General features: G+C 40.9%; 1 protein-coding gene and 1 pseudogene across 2 annotated transcripts in view; both read right to left on the bottom strand.

Moving 5' to 3' along the window:
• Window positions 1–4,497: 4,497 nt before the first annotated feature.
• The window catches only part of LOC104675057 (serotransferrin), a 31,902-nt gene continuing 13,130 nt past the window's right edge, over window positions 4,498–23,269 (bottom strand). Inside the window, exons 10-17 of one of the 2 annotated variants that reach the window (XM_030934008.1) lie at window positions 18,727–18,826; window positions 18,091–18,126; window positions 16,581–16,733; window positions 14,850–14,985; window positions 12,453–12,517; window positions 7,794–7,978; window positions 6,054–6,243; window positions 4,498–4,708 (exon numbers count right to left, since the gene is read on the bottom strand). In XM_030934008.1, the coding sequence (XP_030789868.1) occupies window positions 4,674–4,708; window positions 6,054–6,243; window positions 7,794–7,978; window positions 12,453–12,517; window positions 14,850–14,985; window positions 16,581–16,733; window positions 18,091–18,126; window positions 18,727–18,826 (900 nt within the window). In that variant the 3' untranslated portion in view covers window positions 4,498–4,673. The remainder of the gene's footprint in view (window positions 4,709–6,053; window positions 6,244–7,793; window positions 7,979–12,452; window positions 12,518–14,849; window positions 14,986–16,580; window positions 16,734–18,090; window positions 18,127–18,726; window positions 18,827–23,269) is intronic. The other variant, XM_030934013.1, reaches the window with a different exon arrangement.
• Window positions 19,240–22,715, bottom strand: LOC104675054 (annotated as a pseudogene).

Genomic DNA, 23,269 nt, shown 5'->3' with positions numbered 1-23,269 from the left:
AAAATAAAATAAAATAAAATAAAATAAGATTACTACAGTGAAGCAAGGAATCCCAAATAAGGTAGAATTTATTACCTATACGGGGGTCCTTATGTTGTACATTAGATCTCTAGGCATGTTCATCATATATATCTGCTACTCGGTTTTGTTTTGTTTGAGGCGGGGTCCCTTGTCCCCAGACTGGAGTGCAGTGGCACTATCAAATCACTGCTCACTGCAGCCTCGACCTCCCAGGCTCAATCCATCCTCCTGAGTAGCTGGGACTGCAGACGGGCACCACCAGGCCTCGCTAATTGTGTGTGTGTGTGTGTGTGCGTGTGTGTTTTGTTGTTGTTGTTCGCAGAGATGGGGTTTTGTCATGTTGCCCAGGCTGGTCTCAAACTCCTGGGCTCAAGCAATCCGCCCACCTCTGCCTCCCAAAGTCCTGGTATTACAGGACTGAGCTACTGCGCCTAGCCCTCCTGTCTGCTGCTTTGTATCCTCTGACCTACATCTCTCCACCCTCCACCTCAGGTTTTGTTATCTCTGTATACCTGTATTTGAATGTTTTCTTTAGATTCCCCATGTGAGTGAAATCATGTAATACTTTTCTTTCTGTGTTTGCCTTATCTCACTTAATGTCCTCCAGTTTCATCCATGTTGTGGCAAATGGCAAGATATTCTTTTTGGGATGAATAATATTCCATGATAAATATATATTACGGTTTTAATCTTATATTTGATATATTTTATTATTATTTGGTTCTCATAGATTTCCTAGGTGTGTAATCACCTACAAATAAAAGTAATTTTGGCATTTCTTTAATCCTGATATAGATATATATCATGGAATATTATATATATTATACATATATATATAAGTTTCTTTATCCATTCATTTTTCAACAAGCATTTAGGTTGTTTCCCTGTATTGGCTGCAATACTACAATGAACATAGGATCACGGATATCTATACAAGGTGGTTATCTCATTTTCTTTGGGTATATCCCCTAAAGAGGGATTGTTGGGTCATATGTAGCTCTATTTTCAGTTTATTTAGAAAGCTCCGTACTGTTTTCCACAATGGCTATACAGTCTCACCAACAATGCACAAAGGTTCTCTGTTCTCTTCACCCTTATCCACATTTATTATTACTATCTTTTGACTTTTTGATAATAGTCATCCTAGTATTATCTAGTATCTCATAATGGTTTCAATTCATATTTCCCTTATGATTAGTGATGTTGAATACCTCTTCATATCCATCTTGGCCATTTTTCTTCTTGGAGAAATGTCTTTTCAGATGTTTGCCTGTTTTTAAATGGGATCATTTGTTTTCCTGCTATTGAGTTGTATGAGTTCTTTATCAATTTTATGTATCTTATTAGATAGTTTGCAAATATTTTTTCCAATCCATAGGTTGCCATTTCATTTTGTTGCTTGTTTGCTATGCAGAAGCTTTTCAGCTTGGTGTAGTCCCATTTATTCATTTTTGCCTTTGTGGCCTGGGCTTTTGATGTGATAGCCAAAAAATCATTGCTAAGGCCAAGGTTCAGGAGCTTATCATACATTTTAACAGCCGGAAGAGCTCATCCATTCTCATTATTTTTTTCTCAGAATTTTTCTTATCTGTCTCACCTTCGTTTTTTAGTTGAGGATTAGTATCATTTTGTCAAGTTAAAAAATTGCATATTGACTAATTTAGGGAGAATTGACATCTTTACAATACTGAGTCTTCCTATCCAAGGCAATATGTCTTTTTTACATTATTTTTTACTTTGACAAGTGTGGTTTAAATGTAGCTTTTATTCATTTGCTGAATGATACCCTTTTTTATTCTTGTTAATTATTATTGTCCTAACTCACTATTATTTGTATAAAAGAAAGTCATTTTTTATTTTAATATTTCCTTTCACTTTACTGAATTTTATTTTACACTTTTAACACTTTATTTATTATTAGTAGTAGTATTATTAGTATTATTTTGAGACAGAGTTTCGCTCTTGTTGCCCAGGCTGGAGTGCAATGGTGCGATCTCGGCTCACCACAATCTCCGCCTCCTGAGTTCAAGCGATTCTCCCTCCTCAGCCTCCCAAGTAGCTGGGATTACAGGCATGCACCACTACGCCTGACTAATTTTGTATTTTAAGTAGAGATGGGGTTTCTCCATGTTGTCAGGCTGGTCTCCAATTCCCGACCTCAGGTGATCTGCCTGACTTGGCCTCCCAAAGTGCTGGGATTACAGGTGTTAGCCAATGCGCCCAGCCTATTATTATTATTTTTATTATTTTCGAGACAGAGTCTTGCTCTGTCACCAGGCTGGAGTACTCTGGTGCGACCTTGGCTCACTGCAACCTCCACCTCCCAGGATCAAGCAATTCTCATGCTTCGGCCTCCCGAGTAGTAGCTGGGACTACAGGTGTGCACCACCAAGCCAGGCTGATTTTTGTATTTTTAGAAGAGATGGGGTTTTGCCATGTTGGCCAGGCTGGTCTTGAACTCCTGACCTCAGGTGATCCACCCACCTAGCCTCCCAAAATGCTGGGATTATAGGCATGAACCACTGCGCCTGGCCATAATATTTTATTATTATTTGGTTCTCATGGATTTCCTAGGTGTATAATCACTTACAAATAAAAGTAATTTTGGCATTTCTTTAAATATCATAACTTATTTTTCTTATATAATTGGATTGGCCACCTGTTCTAAAACACTGTAAAATAAGATAGATAGTAATCAAGTTTTTTCATGTTTAGTAGGAATGCTTCTGTTTCTTCATCATTAGGTATATATTAGTTTTTGTTTACATGTATATAAAATTGTGGCCAAATAACATCTGTCTATCCTATTTTAGTAATTAATTTAATAATTAAGAATGGATGTTGTACGTTTTTGTTCTAGCCCAGTTGCCTAAGATTTCCAGGAATGTACCTGTAGTCTAATAAAATTAGGTTTATTGATCCATTGCAATGAGACAGACTGCATTCCAGGGGAACCATGGGGTATCTCATCAAACAAAGGGAAAGGCAGAGTTATAGGATTTGGGGTAAGTTTAGGTGAATATTAAATAAGGCAGAGTGTTGATAGGCTCAGAGGAAAGCAGGGCTATGTGTAACAAGGTCCATATCAGGTCTGGACTGCAAAGTAGACCCAGAGTCCTATTTTCTTGAATACTAGACAGTTGAGAGAGGTGTGGAATGTTGTGTCCAGATACGTCTTACCTGCAGTTCTGCATTTGAGTATGAGTTGAGGCTGTGTTAGGAGTCAGGAAAAGACAGGAGCCAACTGAAGTTATTTATAAAGCAAAATCAACAGAACTTGGAGACACTGGACATAGTATGAGGAAAATGGCAAACTGAAATTTCACCCCTCTATTATGGCTTCTGTGATTGGGTAGATGACCATGTCTTCAGCTGATATGGAATATACTATAACAACAGTTGGTTTAGGGAAGCAAGAGAGAGAAGAACAGGATGATCACCTCAATTTTTGATTTGTTAGGTTTCTGACTGCTGCAAGACTCGAGTATAGACCCACAGGTAGGTAGTAGGATGTGTAAGTGCAGGGATACTGCTGGAGGCTGGGGTCACAGCTATAGATATAGATACCCAGGAGTCATGAGCATCGCTGAAGGAGGGCCTGCAAAGTGAGAGGAGCACTGAATGGATCAAGAGAAAACCTCAGAAAGATTTCCCTAAGGTTTCCAGGCTAGTAGGATGAGCCCACAGTGAAGACTACAAATGAACAGAGAGAGGTAGGAATCAAAGCGGAGACCCGCCATGTCAGAGAAACTGAGGAAAAGAGTTCCAAGGAAGAGGGGGTGGTCAACTATATCAACTGCAGGAAACAGGCTCAGGAATGGAAGACCTGAATTGGTTTAACAGTTGGCAGGTAGATGGTGGCTTTTGCCAGGGTACATTCAGGTAAGTTGGTGAAGCAGAAGACAAAATTCTGTGTGTTCAGCCAATAATAAGAAGTGAGACAGAAGAGTGAGCCTCCACCTTACAGGAAGCTGGGCTGAGAAGGGCAGGAGACAGGGCAGTAACTGCTGTGGCATCAGGCTCAGGGAATGCTTTTCAGCAAAAAAGGTGTCAGTGTTTCACTTTTTTCAACTAGTTAGAATCAGGACCTCTGCTATGCCTAATGGAATTCGTTTAAAATACCAAAATAAAGGTAAGTCTTCTGTAGTCTTTCTGTACTCACTTGAGCACTTGATCTCTGTAACTCACTCTGCATCCTCCTTCCTGCCCCTTCCCTGGCAAGACACACATGCATATGCACGTGCACGTGCACACACACACCAATATACATTTGATTATATTTTAATGATCACGCAGACCCTATTAGAAAAGATTTCCCCTTGAACTGTACCCAGGAGGTGTGGCCATGGCACACACAAAGCCATAGGGAAAGACCAGACGAATCTTGAGCTGAGAAGGAAGGGCTCAGTTGCATAGATATTTCGGCAGAACGCATAAAGAAATCCTTCTGTTGAAAATATTTAGGAAAGAATGGAGTTTTTGAAACACAAAATCAATAATAATTTTTATTTTTTGTTCAGCACACAGGGCAACACAGAGCTGTGAAGACAGACATGGTTAGCACAAACCACTCGGGCCACTGAAACCAGGGCAAACTCATGGATCATCTGTGCTCCCATCTCCACGTTGGTGGCAGCCCCACCTCTCAGATTTTAAGCTCTATGGAAAGTGCAGGCTTCCAGGAGTGCTGTGGAGCAGAGCAGAGAGGTAGGATTTTCAAAATCTTCCTATATTTATTTCTTAACTGTCGAGTGAAGGAACAATTTCAGCATAGTACAAAGGGCGCAGACTTGCTGCCTCCTCTTCTGTGAATTGGGCTGTTCTCCCAGTGCTCTTTTCTACTTGCCTGCACAGCTCCTGTGCCTATCCTGGGGAATGCCCCACGCCAAAGCTGTAACATGATTTTCCTGCCCTACAGGGTTCCCCACCTAGTTTCTTATGGGTGAGGCTCACACATCTGAGTTCGTGAGTTCGGGAGTCGCCCAGAAAGACTGTCCTCCCTGACCTCTTTAAGCAGGTGAGGAACTGACATAGCAAAAAGCACCTGTAATGTGCCAGTTTCTGTGCTGTGGGCTAAAGATGGAGGAAAGAACAGCAGAGCCAGACTGTCTCCTTTTGTGGAGGATATAGGTTAGGTAAATATCAACTTGATTCTCACAATAGCAAACGTAGACAAGCACATTGCTGCTTCCATCAGAATTACATGGGGGCAACTTTTAAAATGTGGATGCCTGACCTAGCACAGACTTTCTAAATCAGTATCTCAAGGCTCTGAGAATCAGCATTTTAATAAGGATCAAGACTCCCTTATCTGCATACTCCTGTGGAAAGACTAACTGCCCTATACCACCATGTGTTATTTCCCAACTTCCAAACTCTTTCAGGTGACTCAGTTACACCCAACATAGTTATGCTGCAAAGGTGTGTTTTATTCTATTTCAGTTCTCAGAAACTGGTGTTCCAAGTGAGTAGTATGCATGGCAACTTTATGGTTACCAGAACCTATCATTGTTGAAGCTCTCTAGAGCAGCACTGTCTGAAAGAGCTTTCTGTGATGATGCAAACATTCTCTTTGCTGACCAATATGGAGCCACATGTGGCTGTTGAGCACTTGAAATGTGGCTGGGTGGGATTGAAGAAATACATCTTTTATTTAGTTTAATTTTAATTAACTTAAATTTAAATAGTCACATCTTGCTGGTGGCTACCATACTGGACAAGGCAACTCTAATCAAAAGTTTACTGCAGAGCAATGACATGTACACATAAACCTGGTCCTTTTCATAGAAATAAGATGGAATTCTCTATGCCCAATAAGTTCACTACCTTACAGCTCTGAGCCTGTGTGCCCTTACTATCTGCCCATACAGCCTAGCCTGTCATACATGCCGGGCTTAGATTGTTCACTCACCATTTCATTTTGTCCATGTTGTCCTATCCCGAGGGCCACAGTCTGCCCCTCCTGTACCCACCACCCCAGCACTCACCACCGTGTTTGGTTGCCACTTCCCCATGCTGTTCCTCCTACTTACGTGAGGTGGAGCATTTTCTCAGGTTAGTGACAGCCTTGATATATTCTTCTCCTAAGTATTTTTCATATGTGTTTCTGTCATGAAGTTTAGCCAAACATACTGTGTCATCTCTGAACAGAAGGTCCTTGGTTTTGGACCGGAACAAACAAAAGTTGCTCGAGCAGTCAGTTACACTACTTCCAAACATGCGCTGTCAAGTGAACAGAAAGTCCGTGAGGACCTGTGGTCTTTAGCAGCTGGGAACACATGGATGAGAAGAGTCTGAAAGCTCTGAACCAGCCCTGGGGAAAAACGGAAGCTACAGAGTATGCCTTGGGAATTTTCCACTTCCCTTATCTGCCATTTACCCACTTAGGGACCCCTGCTCCATGCTTTCATGATGCCCCCAAAATCATCTATAGGGTCCCTGGTCCCACCTTCCTCTGAGAAGTCCCTCCCACCCACCACCCATGCTTGCCTAATCTGACCTCTTTCCCCACTTCATTGCCCTGCACTGGGGGCTGCTTATAGGAAATGGGAGGACAATAACATGTCCCTTCAGACATTATTGTCAAAGATGTTAAATGTGAACCCTCCCAGAGGACTGGCAGAGGTAGTTGTTAAAAGTTCATGTTTGACTGCATTTTGAATCCTTTCTTGGGGAAGCCACTCAACTTCTCCAGATCTCCAAAGGTTGTAAGTGAAATGATGACTGCAAAATGTTTAACCTTCCATATGGCATCTAGGAAATGTATGTTAAATGCTCATTATTGTCATGTACCTTAAAAGGACTTCTAAATATACACTATCTTATTTAAAAACAAAACAAAACAAACAAAAAAATACATAATGGTGAATCAACAGCAGGAAGCTATGCCCAAAAGGAAGGTGATGTGTGTGTGTGGAGGGGCCTTTAGGATTAGAATACTCAGGCAGCCCCTCTCTTCAACAAGGCTGACCCTGAGTGGTTGTTCCCCCAGAGGACAAGCTCTCTGAGGGCAGGGGTCCTGTGTTTTTCAGACTGTTGAGAACAGTGCTCAGTCTGCCTAGGCAAGAGGAACAGAAATCTACTCTTCATGACTTGTATCAACAAGCACTGGGAAATAGGAGCTGTCTTCTTAGTTTTCGGGGAGGACGGGAGTAGGGAAATGAGAGTACCGCTGAACAAGGTTGGGGGAGCAGAAAGGCAGATTCCTGGTCCCAAGGGCACATGGATCAGATAGGGACTAATCACCAGTGACCAGGAGCTAGAAGCAGAGCTGGGCCTGAGAGGTCTAGTTCCATAATTACACAGGTAACATGTTTTAAGCACGTCCTATAGGAAATGGCATTTTCCTATGCCATTTGGGTGCATGTCTTCACTTAATACTCATGTTAACTAAGAGGTAGGTAAAAGTATTATTATCACAATATAATACAATTATATTATATATAACACAATATATAACAATTTTATATATATCACAATATAATACAATTGTATTATATATAACACAATATATAACAATTTTATATATGAGGAAGCCGAGGCATAGAGAAGTTATGTAATATACCCAAGATGGCACAGCTAGGAAGCTGTGGAGCTGAGATTTGAACCCTGATACTCTTGTTCACAATACATGGCATGAAATGCACAATGCATGAAATTCTAGTTTTCAAAAAGAAAGTGCTGGAGTCATGGCTGCACTTTGTTGTAAACTCCCCCCAAATAGCCTATAGCCATCTAGGAAGAAAAGGTGGGAGACCCTGGCTGGTCCATACCTGCTGGTCAAGTAACAGCGTGCGGACACAATCTGCCTTATCTTTCCGTGCAACCACAGCATGATTCGGGGCTCTGGCCAGGTGGCAGTTTGCATACTGCAGCACAGGTTTCCTGGAACCATCAAGGCACAGCAACTCATAGTCTTTTTGGTTCAGATTCTTAGCCCATGCATCAGGGTTTTTTCCTAGGGAGAGAAAGGAGATGGTTCAGCTGATGGCTTTGGTCAAGGTGTCCCACTGGGGAGATGGGACTGATTCAGTGGTGTGTAGAGAACCTGGGCCTTCTGGCCAGCAGAAGTGCCCACACTGAGGTTATATTTATGTGGACAGGAAGAGACACCCATGTGGTCTCCAAGGGGATACCAGACTCACAGTGACCAGGAATGATTATTGACCATCCCCTTCCAACCTTCCCTACCCAGCCAGGTGAGAATGAACTACATTCTGCAGATGCTGTTCAAAAAGATCTTCAGTTCCACTAAATTCCAATTCCATCTGTACCTCTTGCTCCAGCAGAGGAAGAATGTGACGCCCTAAGCCAGGTTGATCAATTTATGTGCTGTAACACATGGTATCTCCAAACAAAAGAACTTTTCCACAGAGGACACCTTTGGAATCTGCACCAGAATTTTAAATCTGACTCCCTTGTTCTAGTTCTAAATGAGAATGTGCACACACCTGTGTGATACAGGTCTGTATCCCATCTCGGCCCCTTTGCCTCTTCTTTACTGTGTTGTCTCTGAAAAAAAAATCTCACCCATTCTTAGGGTTTCAGCTCCTTCCTCCTGAGGCACTTCGCAAATATGTTTTGCTAATTTTTATTTCTCTCCCATAATTCAGGATTGCAACCTTTTTAAAAGTGAATTTTTCATTTAATTTTCTTTCTTTAACCGAATAACTAATACGTGAGATCACACTCATAAATTTTTGAATATCACTCTATATTAACTAAAAGTCTCCTTTCCTATACTCTCCAAGTCTCACTCAGTTTTATAGTGCTAGTCCTTAATATCACATTTGTGAGTTTCCATCCACAACTCATTATATGTATTGTTTTACATGTGTATATGGATGTCACATATTTCTAATTTTGTTTAGTGTTAGATCTTGACAAATGTAAAACTCTGTAGCTTTTTTTCAACTGTTTACGTACCTTATAGATTCTTCTTGTCAGTACATATAAATCAAGCTCATTCTTCTTAACTACTGTATTATATTTCATAGTGTGGCTATAATAGTATCTTTAAACCATTCCTCTTTTAAGATGCATTTGAGGTGTTTACAATTTTTTGCCACTACAGTAGTGTTAAAATGAGTGTTACTGGCATATAATTGTGCTTACGTAGAAGTGGAATAGTTAGTTCAAAGGGTATGTGCATTTTTATTTTATTTTATGTTATTTTATTTATCTATGATAGTATGTTCTCAGCCCTCTCCAAGGTATAATCTTTTTGGAGGGGAAAATAACACACATACCAAAACCAAAAATTCAGGGCAGGGATAATAGTATTTTATATTTTGTGAAACACTCTAGATGCTGTGTGAGCTCAAACCAGGTCTTTGAGAACAAATGAATTAAGAAGCTGGCTGGAGGGGGTAAGATTTCAGTTGTCTCTTATAGCGTGTGTAGATGAGAGGAGGAGAAAGGAATGCCTCTCTGTGGGAGGAAAGGAGAGTGCAGGCTAGACTGGGGGCAGGTGTGTGCCTGGTGTTTCTAATGGAGAGAGGAGATCTGCCTCTGGAACCATCTCAGGCAGTAGGGTATGTGAGGCACTCAGGCAAGAGGAAAAGTGGGTTTGTGAAGACTTATGAATGGAAATTGATGTTAATGAATGAGCCAGAACATGAAGGTAGAAAATTAAGAAAAATCAGATGGGAGGTGATTCAATCTGGCTAGGAGGGCATCTAGAAGGGCATGTTAAACATGTGCTTTTTCAATAAAAATAATACACGTTTATTGATGGAAATTTGTAAAATGCCACGTAAGTATTGGGAAGAAATTTTGAAGCATTTGTAATTTCATAGTCTACGCCTTCAAAATTGGTACATTTCTAACATTCTTTTTCCTACACACACCTATAATATGCACACACACACACACACACACAAATTGAGATAAAAGAGCCCATGTGGGCTGGGCGCAGTGGCTCACGCCTGTAATCCCACTACTTTGAGAGGCCGAGGCAGGCGGATCATGAGGTCAAGAGATTGAGACCATCCTGGCCAACATGGTGAAATCCCGTCTCTACTAAAAGTACAAAAATTAGCTGGTCGTGGTGGTGCACGCCTGTAGTCCCAGCTACTTGGGAGGCTGAGGCAGGAGAATCACATGAATCTGGGAGGTGGAGGTTGCAGTGAGCTGAGATTGCACCACTGTACTCCAGCCTGGTGACAAAGTGACACTCCATCAAAAAAAAAAAAAAAAAGCCCATGTGTTTTTGTGTCTTCCTTCTTGTATATACCATAGCACTTAAGACAGACTTTGGAGGAGGGAGAGAGGGGGCAAGAGTTGAAAAACTACCTATAGCTAGGCTCACTACCTGGGTGACAGGTTCAGTCATACCGCAAACCTCAGCATCATGCAGTACACCATGTAACAAACCTGCATATGTACCCTCAATCTAAAATATAAGTTGAAAAAGCAATAAATTAATAACAGAAGAAGGTAAGAAGGTGCAAAATATAAGTATGATGAATCAGACATGATGTGACCTATAATTACTAATATTTATCAGGAATGTGATATTAAATCAGGGGTATTAGACCAGTAGTTCCCACACTTAACAATACATCAAAATTACTTTGACTCTTAAAAATCATGTTGTCTACCTTAAATGCACACAATAAAATTTAGTTTAAAAAAAGACACACTTTGAAGAAATAAGATATTGACTGACAGACTTAATCTAGGCCTGATGGGCAGGGAGTATAGCAGGATTGATTCTCCATAGGGATAGAGGCTGGGAGAAGAAGAGGAAATGTTGACAGAAAGATGAGGACAGTTGAGTTGTATATGAATTGTAGATATGCAACTACAATATATGAGGACATCCATATACATGCGTAAAAAAGTACAATTGCAATGCCAATGTACTCTCTACATAAAAGTGACACCTTAGGAAATAGACTGGAATGGAACTGAGATTGGAGGTCAGGCCTCCTATCTTAATTCTATTCAGGAGGTAAGAATGTTTGAGTCATTGCGAAGAGTAGAGAGTCAAAGCTTAGAGAAGGGAGCTCTCCTCAGAAGTGTACCAAAAGAAATCAAGGGTGGCAAAGAGCCAAGCTTAGGGTAACACTCCCTTAAAGGAAAAAGCAACAACACGAGGGAAGAAAGGAAATAGTCAACCCAATATTTCTTCAAACAAATTCTTAGCAACTACTGTGTACTAATAGGTGCTGGGAATATAAGAGGAAGAAAAAGAGCTCAAAGAGTTTCTGTAGCCAAAGTGTATTGCAGAGTGTGGTGAATTCAATAATAATGGCAACATGAACAGAGGTGTCTTCTTGTAGGATGGGGTATGCTACCTGGGAAGGCTTCCTGGAGGGACTGGTGCCAAGCTGGTTCATTCTGAATGAATTGCCCAGGAAAGGTGAGGAGTTGGGGGAATGAACATGAAAGAAGGCAGGGAAGTATTCACAACCAGAATTCCAGTGGGTTTTGCTAGCACTTAGTGATACTGAGGGGTCAGGTGTGGAGCGCTTATTCTGGCCAATGTTTGTTTTGCTTTGTTTTGTTTGTTTTTAATGTCATGGCTGTCCAACTTTCACCCACAAGCTAACACCCATTGATGATTCCTGCTTGAATCAGTTATCAATATATTGATTGCCAAGTGATAGTTTTCTAACTCTGTCATTCCTTCCACATTCAGTAGTTTTCCCTTCTTCATTTGTTTAATCAGTATTGCCTCATGCATTCTTATTTCTTTCAATGAGCTATTATCCCTTACTGCTATCATTATTTATTTTAATGCTCAAAATTCTCGGACTTAGCAACGGAGATCCTGCCAATTGGCTCTTGTATGCTTTGAGTATCCTATCACTGTTTGAGCACTGTGTTGTTCTAGGCTCAGCATGTATTTTTCCTGCCCCAGCCCTGAGGTCAGCTATTTTTCCAAGGAGTTCTGGTTCCTTTTAGCAAAGAAGCGTACTTATAAGCCAGTATCTTGATGCTTACTCCTGCTGGTGTGCCATTGCCTCTAGGCCTTCTCAATGGACACAACCCAGAAATACAGAAAATAGCTATAAAAGGCATTACTGGGATAACTGACAACATTTAAATGTGGACTGTAGATGTGACGAGTATTATATCCACATAATGTAAAATATCCTGATCTTGGTAATCGTACTGTGGGTATGCAAGAGATTGTCTTATTCTTAGGAAATGGGCACTGAAGTATTTAGGGGAAAGGAGCACAAGGCTTGCAGCTGTGGGAGTGAGTGTTGGGGAGGATTTAGGGCCATTGGGGGCCCCCTGATCCTGATCATTCTGTGCACCCAGGTGAACATGTCTCTCTTCACCAAGCAGACAGATTGAGAATCAGAGCTTTGAAGTCTGGCAGTATACATAATACTTTCACAAAGGCATCCCTGAATACAAGTGAATACCAGTGACTAGGATCTAGTGATCCAGGGAGACAGAGGAGCAGGTGCACATACCTTCAGTGTTCTGTAGGACAGTCTGGTCTTTCACAAAGGCCACATCTCCCTTCTCAACCAGACATCTGCAGAGGTCCAGATAGTGGGAGAGAAAAAGGAGGTGGTCAGAGTGACTTATCTGTCATTCAAGGGGCTACCTTATAGATTCAGGACAGCCATCTGAAAACAGCAATTATAACTTCCATTCTAACAGTAAGCAATGTAAGGAATAAAGAGAACAAACAAAACACTTTGAATTGATTGTACTTATACAACCTCAGTTCCACATACTAAATCTTAATTTTTTGTACAGTTTCTCTGAGAGATGACCTCATTTCCCTGACATCAACAAGGATACTAGGGAATTGATTTTCAGTGAGGTGATGCCTCCCCCAGCATATGAATGAAAAACTCAGTTCCTTCAGGTTCTTGTACAAGGCAAATGTCTAGGCAACATTTGTGAGAGACTGAAACTCCATCACAAATTGCAATTTGTGCTGTCCTTCATTCCTTTGAAAAAGAATTTTAACATTTATGGAGCATTTGCTATGTTGTGGGGTTTTTTGTTTTTGTTTTTGAAAGATGCAGAGAATATGGCAAAACCTGGCATAAAGGCACCTGACTCTACTAACTCCCAGACCACATATCCCTTGGTGTGGTATTGGGGGCTGTTAACACAGCTCTGAGCTACAAATCCTCAAGAAGTTTCAGAAAAGAAATAATAACAAAATAAACTCTGGTTAGTAGGGTTCTAATTTTAATTTTGACTGTCTTCCAGTCCTTTGAAAAGGCATACCACACACATGATGAACTAGTGTGTACTTCAAAGTCTACACAAGGCCCTCCTCGATGAGCCAGGTGGGTTGGACATTTGGACAATGGACCCAACCCTGCTCTCCATGTACTTTAATCCCCTTGCTTTGAGGAAAAGAACCTGCCTCTTCCTGCATCGGTTCAAGAGTTTTGGGGGTAGCTAGCTGAGAAGACAGGGTACCTATTGTGCCACATATTGATTTAATTTTATTTTCTATGGTAGTTTGGAGTCTTTTTATCAGTCTGGTATGTTTTACTTCATAGCTACGTTTTATAAGACATGTTTAGAAAAAGAAGCCTTTATATGCGTTTATTTTAAGCATGTTTATACATACATGTTATTTGAGCCTTTCTCATGACCTATAATTCTCAAACATATGTTACCACCAGAAAAAGACAAGGTATAAAAATGCAAAGGGGAACTCTATTTTAAGTCCCCCAAACTCTTCAATCTTTGTGAAAACAACACGCTCTACTTTATGAAATTAGAAACTTGGGGAATGTGAATTGTACTTAATGTAACTTACAAAGTGGCTCTAACTGGAAAATAGGAATGACCTTTGTTTTTTACATCACTACTGAAGCTCAGTTATAATACCACCATCATTGTGCAGTTTGTGGATTCATGAACCACCAGATAACAGAAGGCCTAAAGCAGAATGGGTAGTTAGAAAGTAATAAGGTAGGGCCAGACATGGCCCACGCCTGTGAGTGCCAGCACTTTGGGAGGCCAAGACAGGAGGATTGCTTGAGCTCATGAGTTTAAGACCAGCCTAGGCAACATGGCAAAACCCTGTCTCTACAAAAAAATACAAAAATTAGCTCGGTGTGGTGGTGCATGCCTGTAATCCCAGCTACTAGGGAGACTGAGGTGGGAGGATCGCTTGAGCTCAGCAGGTTGAGGCTGCAGTGAACCATGAGTGTGCTACTACACTCCAGCCTGGGCAACAGAGAGAGAACCTGTCTCCAAAAAAAAAAAAAAAGAAAAAAAAATAGCAAGGTACACAGGTGTCTCTATGAAAATGAATGATAGGCACTCCATAAAGTACAACTGTAGTTAGAAATTTAGGAATCATGTACTATTCTGTATTTCCAGATGAGTATTGTTCTAGATTATCCAGAGGTGCATGGAAAAACTCTCCTCAGTGTTTATTCAACTACAGTAGGGTATCATTGCCGAGGCACTAGTGACACTTGGGGCTGGATAATTCTTTGTTGTACCGTGCTAGCCTGTGCATTGTTGGATGTTTAGCGGCTTCTATGTGTTAGATGCTAGTAGCACTTCCTCCCCCACCCCAACATTGTCACAATAAAAAAAAAATCTGCAAACATTGCCAAATGTCCCTTGGGGGTCAAATCATTACCAGTTGAAAACCGCTAAACTGTACCAAACACAAGTCTCTGCTGTCTTTGACAGCCATGTCAGCATCCTGGGGGAGTCTGGCTGCCCCGCCCCATGTGACTCTATACCTGGTTGTGAAATCTACTCTCTTAATACATACAACACTAACGGAATAGGAACCTAAGAATCTTACCTTCGTTCCTAAAAGAAATCTGGCCAAGGCTTGTATATTATTCTGTTTGTGTCAGGGTTAAAAGACTCACCTGAAAGCCCCTGTGTAGCCATAGTATCCCTCTTTGTTGTTGGGCTCACACAGGTTTGGTTCTGTGCCCATACACAGCTTACAGAGACTGGAGTTTTTCTCAGACCCAGGGGCACAACCTTCACTGAAAAATTCATCTGCGCAGAAGGACAAGAGGAAGTCAGCTTTTCCTGAGTCAATGCAAGCGGCTTTTATCTAAGACATAACAGGGCTGCATGGCCCAGAATAAGTAGAAAATATTAATTAATTCTGTGACCAGCCACCACCAACCCAGGACTTGCCAGGCTGTAGGCTTTAAAAGGGAACGTATTGAGATTGGGAAAAGGAGTTAATGACCATTACAATTTAGGGCAGAGGGGATTTATTTGAGCACAATAATGATGTCATCACTATGCCAAAGAAAGAAGAAATGAAAAATGTCATGAAAGTGAATAGAAAAAGGATGAAGTCGGCAGATCTTGCTTCCTGAGCGTGTGCCACCTGTTTTCAGATGTTCCCATTCCCTGCCATTCATTAGAAGAGCCTTTGCTACATCTCCAACCTCAGGAAAGGGATGGGGAACTTTCTTTGCAGCTCAGCTGCTCTCCTGTGGCCATAAAAGTGCTAGGAGGTTCAGGAGAACAGAGGTAGTGCCTTTGTCAGTGGGGATCCTGAGTTTTCTGAATATCACCCTGGCTGCGCTTTGCTTCATGTCTAAGTGGTGTCGCAAAGCACCCTGGTATGGAGACATACTCTCATCACCATTTCCCCGAACCCACAGGGTTTTCTGGGTTAATAACCGATTTAGAGGCCTTTGTTTTTTTAAAGAGTTGCCCAAATTTGGAGGTGGCAGGGACAAAGTACTTAGGAAGCTAATGTAAATCAGAACCACTGGAAAATATCTGTCTGTGGGAGAACTTACACTTAAAAGTTTAAGCGGGGTAGAAATAAGCCCATACTTGGTGATATTCAGAGGACATAGAAAATAAGGTGATTTCTACTGCTTAGAAGTGTCCTAGGAGCTGCGCAGGGACTTGGTGAGATTGCCAACACCATAAAGAGACCCAGGATCACCCACACTCACACACCCTACAAAACCTTGTGGCAGGAATTGCTACCTGTCTACCCAATATCTGTTTCTCCTTGTACTTTGTAACAAAAATCTGGTTTTATCTGGGGCAGGGACATTCCCAAATGAAAGATTACATTTCTTTTTTACAGCTAGGTATGGTCATGTACCTAAGTTCTGGGCAATGAGAAGTTTGCTGAAATAACTGGTTAGACTTCCTAGAGAGCTCCTTTAAAAAGGTGATATAAACTTCCATTTGCTGTAACCCCTTGGTGATTGGGGCTACCTGGATCATGGATGTGATGGCAACCATGGGGTGACCTTGAAGATGGAAGTCTCATGCTCAGAATGGAGGAGCAGAAAGTGTGAAAGAGCCTGGGTTTCTCATGACCATACCAGCCATGCACTGCTCACCTCTGGTCTTTCCCGTGGGAGATAAATGTATATTTACTCATGCCATTATGTGCAACTGAAATGAACCGTCCCAACTCAGCAACCCAGTTCCAGCCCTCCCAGCCCTTGTTGCTATGTCCTTGAGGACAGCAAATTCTACTGTTCTTTGACCAAATTCTACTTCTCTAGAACCAGAGCCCACAGTGTCTTATGCCACACTCCTCTTCCCTAAGGCAGGACCCTGCTTTCTGGCACAGCCCTCAGCAGCCCTCCTTCCCAATAGTCACTCACCAAATCTGCAATGGTTGATCTTACTGTAGAGCAGACCCATGGGGATGTTCCAGCCAGCGGTTCTGCCAACTGCCGTATGGCAGGACTTCTTGCCTTTCAGATTGTCCCAGGTGACGTCAGAAGATGATTTCACCACTGCTACAGCAAAATACCCTGCAAGAAATCCACCAGAAAAGGATGTATTAACATCTCTGGGGCTTCCAGAGTGTCTGCTTCCAATCAGTTTCTCTAGGGAAGCAAAGATATCCTCAATCAGTCATTGTGTCTTGAGAGGATCTTCCTGGTAACTGACTGAGGGGAAGTACAAGGAACTTTGTCAGGAGGAGATTAATTTGAACTTTAAAAACAAAATATTGTGAAAACATCATCATCAGAGCAATGACTGGGTGTTTAACCCTTCCCTAAATGCATAAAGTCACTGAAGTTATAAACCAGCAATTCACCCTCCAATGTGTCCTATCAAAGGAATGGATACTGAAACAGCTAATGTAACCACAAACTTTCATAAATTAAAGTATGTTGAGATATAGTAGTAAAAGATCAATAAGCAAAAGAGAAAAATTGGGCCAAACATTTTCTGATAAGAATATAGTTTTATACCAAAATAAATATGCAAAATGGAAAATGTCAGTATCAAGTCAGCTGCCATTTTCAGCAGCAAATATATACTGGTCCTTAAAATGGGAAATAGAATATTAACCTACGATTTTGGTTTGCCAATTTAATTAATTCAGATTACAAAACAGAATCTTTATTATCCATAGGATAAAAATGGCTTTTTCTATATCTGCTGAAGGGCTTAGCTCCGCAAGTGATGGGGAGAGGCTGGGAGGTTGTAATGAGTGGAAGTGGCAAGGACAGACTTGTACAGTAGTGGCTGTCTGGAATGTGACCTGTAGGGGCCTGAGCATAGGGCGGCAGTGCTCGCCTTGGTGTAAGACTTCCTGACTTGCTCCTGCTCTGTTTCTTCATATGTACCCTTAGCCAGAGCCCTGGGTGACAGCCAGGTTTGCCTGGGTTCCTGGACCCAGCCCTGGCTGGAAGGTCAGATAATTTTATGTTCCTTGATATCTGACTGTGTGAAGCTCTCTACTGAGCCCTATAAGGAACAAATAAGCAAAGTTCCTTAGTTGGTGCTCACTCTTATCTGAAAATGTGCAGGCCTCATGTCATGTAAGTTGAGGATCAGTGGGAAAGACCTGGATTTCCCTTCCTAGATATATAATCCTAGATGATCTGTCTGTAAACTCCCTGAGCTTAGGGTCCACTTGTGTATCCTTAGACGATGCCAAAACCTACCTTATAACATTAAACGAAAAATCCCACGTGCAAGCCATGGCAAGTGTAAAGGGATAATCATCATTATCAATTACTATCCTTCCATGATTTGCTCACATTGTAAAAATTGGTCTCTTACAGTGCCTTATATACTTGAATTTTAAATCTAGCCAATTCCCCAAAACAATGGGAATTTATCTTTTAACTCCAGAGGTTATCAGTTCCAACTCACCGTCCTCTGCTGTATTCTCACAACTAGGTCTGTCTGCTGGAAAAAAGAAAATGAAGAAGGCGTTAAACCCTTATGTATAGATTGGGAAACCATGCCTTTTTTTATACTGCAGCTAAGAATAAAGAAAGTCAGAGAAAACTGTGCATGTTACCAATTCCCAACAAGTCCAGACTCTCTGGCTCATGCAAGTCCATTTCCCCTCCTGGCCTCTGGAATTTATCCACAAACTGTGAACGTCAGGTTTCCTGCTCTGTCTGCATTGAGCGCACAGAGGAGTGCTGGCCAACTGTATTTAGATCCTAGCAACTGGGCATTGAGAGAAGTGTGAGTTTTGGAACCTGGAAGAGTGCCAGAAATCCCAGCTGTCCTTTGCAATGGGGTCATCTTTAGTGAGGACTTCCCAGTGCAGAACTTTCATTTCCCATTTCTGGAATGTACTATAACTCCCAACCTTCAAGATAACTGTGGGGATTTGAGATGAAGGAGCCCAGAGCTTGCAAAGTAGGAGGTGCTCAAAGAGGGAAAGCTTTGTGGTAGCTGTGGTATGAATCAGGCTGTGATTTTTCCATCTCCTCTCTCCATGGCCCAGAGGGAAGAAAACACAGAGAGGTGCTCCCCACCACTTACAACACTTACGGTAAGTGTTGTAGTTTTCTGCCAAGACAGGCACCAGACCACACATGCCCGCTACGTAGACAAACCCTCCATCCAAGCTCATAGCATCAGCTTCTCCATTCTGCAAAGACACAGCAAATCACAGCAGATGAAAAGAGGCTGTTTCCTGTGCCACCCACCTTTCCAGCTGTTTCCTTGAAGCAGCCTTACCAGCACATGAGTGCCAGGGAGACAGCAGGTGCTGATACTGAATCCCCAAAGGATCAACCAGGCACACTCAGCAGAGAAAATCAAATGTACTCTCATTTTTCACCCAACCATCATGAACTGATCATCAACTCCAGGTGCCTAGTTCAAGAGCAAAGACCCACATTCAGTCTTCTTGCCCTCTCATAGGACACACTGTCCCAGAGACACTCCTACAACATATTTCTGACACCAAGAATTCTCATGTGCAGATGGATGAGTGGAGTCAGGGACTCATGGCTGTGGCTGTGGCACACAGCACCTTCTGAAGGGGGCTCTAGCCTCTAATGTAAGCCTCCTTGGCTGAGTGCTATTTCCGTGTTTGGTGCATACAACGTGTTTAATGAATGAGTCAACTATTTTCAAATGATCTAAATCTCAGCTGTAATAAGTCCCAAATTTCAGAGATGCTTAGATTCAATAAAGTTTGTAAGATTTTCCTTTGACCTGGCAATATACTTTCTAGTAATAAACCATAAAAGAACAATCAGACCGGTGGGCAACTATTTAGACAAAATGTGTAAGTGGGCAAAAATAACAGGTGTGATTTATAATAGCAAAAAGAAAATTAAACTAAATCCTCAATGACAGAGAATAGCTAAATAAATGGAAGCACATCCATACTATGGAACAGATATCAACATTAAAATATCATCTTTTTTTTCTTTAAAACATAAGTTGGCTATATTTATTTCTCTCAATTTATGCAAGATAATTATTACACATCAGCAAATATTATCTTCAATAATGATTTGATTCATAAGCATTTGTAATGTATGTAATTTCACATCAACAGCCTTGCATTTTTTTAATACTGTAAGTTAAAAAGCACCCCCCAACGGCCACTTTATATACTTTCAATATCTCCCTCTACACATCCAAACTTTAAAAAGTCATAAACCGAACATATAGATCATGTTTAGAAACTTGAGGTTTTAGAAATCTGCTTCCTCAATATGATTCAGAAAACTCCTTATACTGACAATATAGTCACAGGTGGTAAAGGTAGTTGTAGGAGGGAAAAGGAAAAAAGAGACAGACACAAGTTTGCTCTCCTACTATTTTGCTAATCCTGTCCATTGAAGATGGTGATGTCTTAAGAAGTAAAATTCTAGGTTGAATATGAGGAATGGAGTTTGCCTCACGGGTTGAAACATGCATTTCAAATAATTTCCTATTTGATTTGAACTCACTGTAGCAAACTGATGCCAAAAGAGAAAAATCATTTCTTCCACACATTTGCTCAGAGTCTGCCTGGTAATGTGTATTAAACTCTTTGTGTTTTAGCTTGAAGGCACCTGTCACCAGACCAGTTTCAGGATCCATGGGTCAGGGCTCAAACCAATTTTTAATGGATTTTCAAACTTTTTCAGACATGCTCAAATAGCAGCTTCAGAAAGTACTTTAAGTATGGTAGCCCCCTCTTATCCTCAAGAGATATGTTCCAAGACCCCCAGTCTTGGAACCTGAAATCCTATACAATGTTTATTTCCTATACATACAAGCCTATGATAAAGTTTATAAATTAGGCACAGTAAGAGATTAACAACAATAATAAAACAGAACAATTATAACATACTATAATAAAAGTTATATTAATGTGCTCGCTCTCTCTCTCAAAATATCTTAACATTTTTGGACCACAGTTGACTGTAGGTATAACCCAAGAAAGCGAAACCTCACATAAAGGGGGACTACTGTACCTCATCTTCTGTTTCACAACTGTTAAACAGCTCCTTCCAAGTTCCTGTAAGTCCTTTCTTTCAAATTAGTTCTGTTCCTTTTGATTTGGCATAACAAATCCAATGACATAAGAAGGATTAACTGTTTGCAAATGCACAAATGTCATCTATTACTGGGAGATTCTTCAGAGTTGGCTATACTTGCCCAAGGGAAACACAGTCTCCTGCCTGTAGTTTTACAAGGTCCTTTTTATGATCAATCATCTGTAAACAACCATCAAACTCTCCAGTATCTCCAGGACATAACCACTTCTGCCCATTTCCATCTTCAAAGAAATCAGCTTTTGTTTCTGCTTCATTTCTGTAGCATCCCATTGTCACATTTTAGCCACCGATAAGAATTCCACCTCTGGGATGTGGTTTTTCAGTATTAAAATATCCACCTTCCTCCTAGTTCTTTAATTTCACAGCAAACTAATGGGACACCCACTTCTGCCAGTATTGTAATCCACACATCTGTAATTGTTCCAGCCCCTGCAGGTTCAGTGAGTCTGTATCTCTGACCACAACAAAAACATACTCATGAACTTACTGTGTGTTGCAGAAAGTGGAGCACTTTCGTACAATAAAAACTGAATATTTCCACCTAGCAAAGCTGAATATTTTCACAATTTCCAGAAAACAAAGCTGCCACACAATCCAGTACTCTGCTCTTTTGAAATGTGTTCCATTTTATAATTATAGGCCAGAATAAACAGATTGTGTTGAAGACTACTCATTTCATACACTTTATTCATGACATTTTGGTAGATCTGATCCATGATTTCCAGAACAGCTGCCATCAGTGTTGGTTTCAACCTGGAAGGAAGTAGACCCTTTGCTTCCGGTGTTTTGTTTTTTGAGATGGTGTCTCACTATGTTTCCCAGGCTGAACTCAAACTCCTGGGCTCAAGCAATCCTCCTACCTCAGCCTCCTGAGTAGCTGGTATTACAACTGCATGCCACAGTGTCCAGCCCATTTTTTACTTTAAAAGACTGATCCACTAAAGTCTGGGGTGAAGAGTAGCCAAGCAGGCATCCATGAGAAAAACAAAGAAGCTCAACACTTAATTCTAGAACATGGACCAGAGGCAAATATCCAATGTAGTCATCTTCCTCTTCCAGTCTGGGAATCCTTTCCGCTATCCCAGTAATACCAGTAATGATGTTTCTATGCCAGATCATGACTCCCCTTGGAAGTCCTGTGTGTCTACTCATGAACATGATTACTGCAGTAACTGAGGGCACTGGTTGCTCTGGGATCTGTTTTCCACATTCACCTTCACTTTCTACTGCAGCCATGGTGTCACAATAACAACCTTGGGAAACTGGGACAGGTCAGTGGCTTCCCGTTGACAGTGATGATGTGTCACAGGTGTGGGACCAAATAAACTATGTCTTTCAACTTTGTTTCCAATAATTCTTTACTAGCAATGATATTGGTTACTTCTGTTTCAATAATCCACAGACCCTGGACCTCCTAAAGTAGCATATAATTTTATGAACTAAATGTTATGCATGAAACATACCTGTCCAGCAATCATCCACTTGGATGTGGTCTCACAGAACATGGCAATGTTGATCTTTGGTTTCTGCCCCAACATCTGTAAGCTATTTCCAATGTTAAAGGCTCAAATGATATCTTTATAGGAGAGCAAATTATGATGTCCAAGAAGAACCTTTTAAAATATGTTTCCATTGGGTTGTACTTCATCATCTTCATTTAAGATTTCACATGTTCCCAAGAGTCTTTTGTTGTTCCTTTTTTCACAGACGTAAAAACTGTATCTATTGTCTCACATCCAGAGTATAATATTGAAGCCCAACCACTCAAACTGCTAACAAATCTGTATAGATTCAGGTTTTGAATTTGTAGGCTTTGCTTTAACTTAGTTTGGTTTTTCTTGTCTTGACTTAGACAAAAACTAAAATGGAATGTATGTAAAAATAGTATAAAATGATACTTATAAATTGTATGAAATATAAAAGAATGAGGCTAATGGTCCCTTTTTGCTTCATGGTAGATAGTTCTGAAGATACATGGTTATTCGTAAGTGCTCAAAAAGTAGAATTAACATATTTCAGCAAAAATCAGTTGACAATGGCAAGAGGTACTAGTGACTTTATAATATGCATCTTTGTTTCAATATATTTGCTGATTTATTATAAAGGATCCAACTCAAGAATAGCCAAATGGAAGAGACACAGAGGGCAAGAAATGTGGGGAGGAGGGGGAGTGGAGCTTGGCACTTCATGTTCTCTCTGGGCAAACCACCCTCCCCCATCTCGATGTATGCACTAACACAGAAGCTCCAGATTAGGTTTTATAAGAATGATTTATGACATGGGAAAAGCTTACTAGATACTGTGAGGTGAGTAAAAGGTAGCAAGCAACCTATATGAAATGATCCCAATAAGAGAATTTTCTCTGAATTACATGATTATAAGTACTTTTCATTTCTTCTTAATATTATTCAGGATTTAAAAAATTCTCTGTAAGCCAACATGGAATACACTTTCTTAAAAAACAACAACAACAGCAACAACAAACGTTTTTAGAGACAAGGTTCTGCTAAGTTGCTAGCCTTGAACTCCTG

This window comes from Rhinopithecus roxellana, chromosome 1 (genome assembly GCF_007565055.1).
Source record: "Rhinopithecus roxellana isolate Shanxi Qingling chromosome 1, ASM756505v1, whole genome shotgun sequence".
Classification (NCBI taxonomy): domain Eukaryota; kingdom Metazoa; phylum Chordata; class Mammalia; order Primates; family Cercopithecidae; genus Rhinopithecus; species Rhinopithecus roxellana.
The sequence above is the reverse complement of the archived record's forward strand: the minus strand, read 5'-3'. Positions and strand labels throughout refer to the sequence as shown.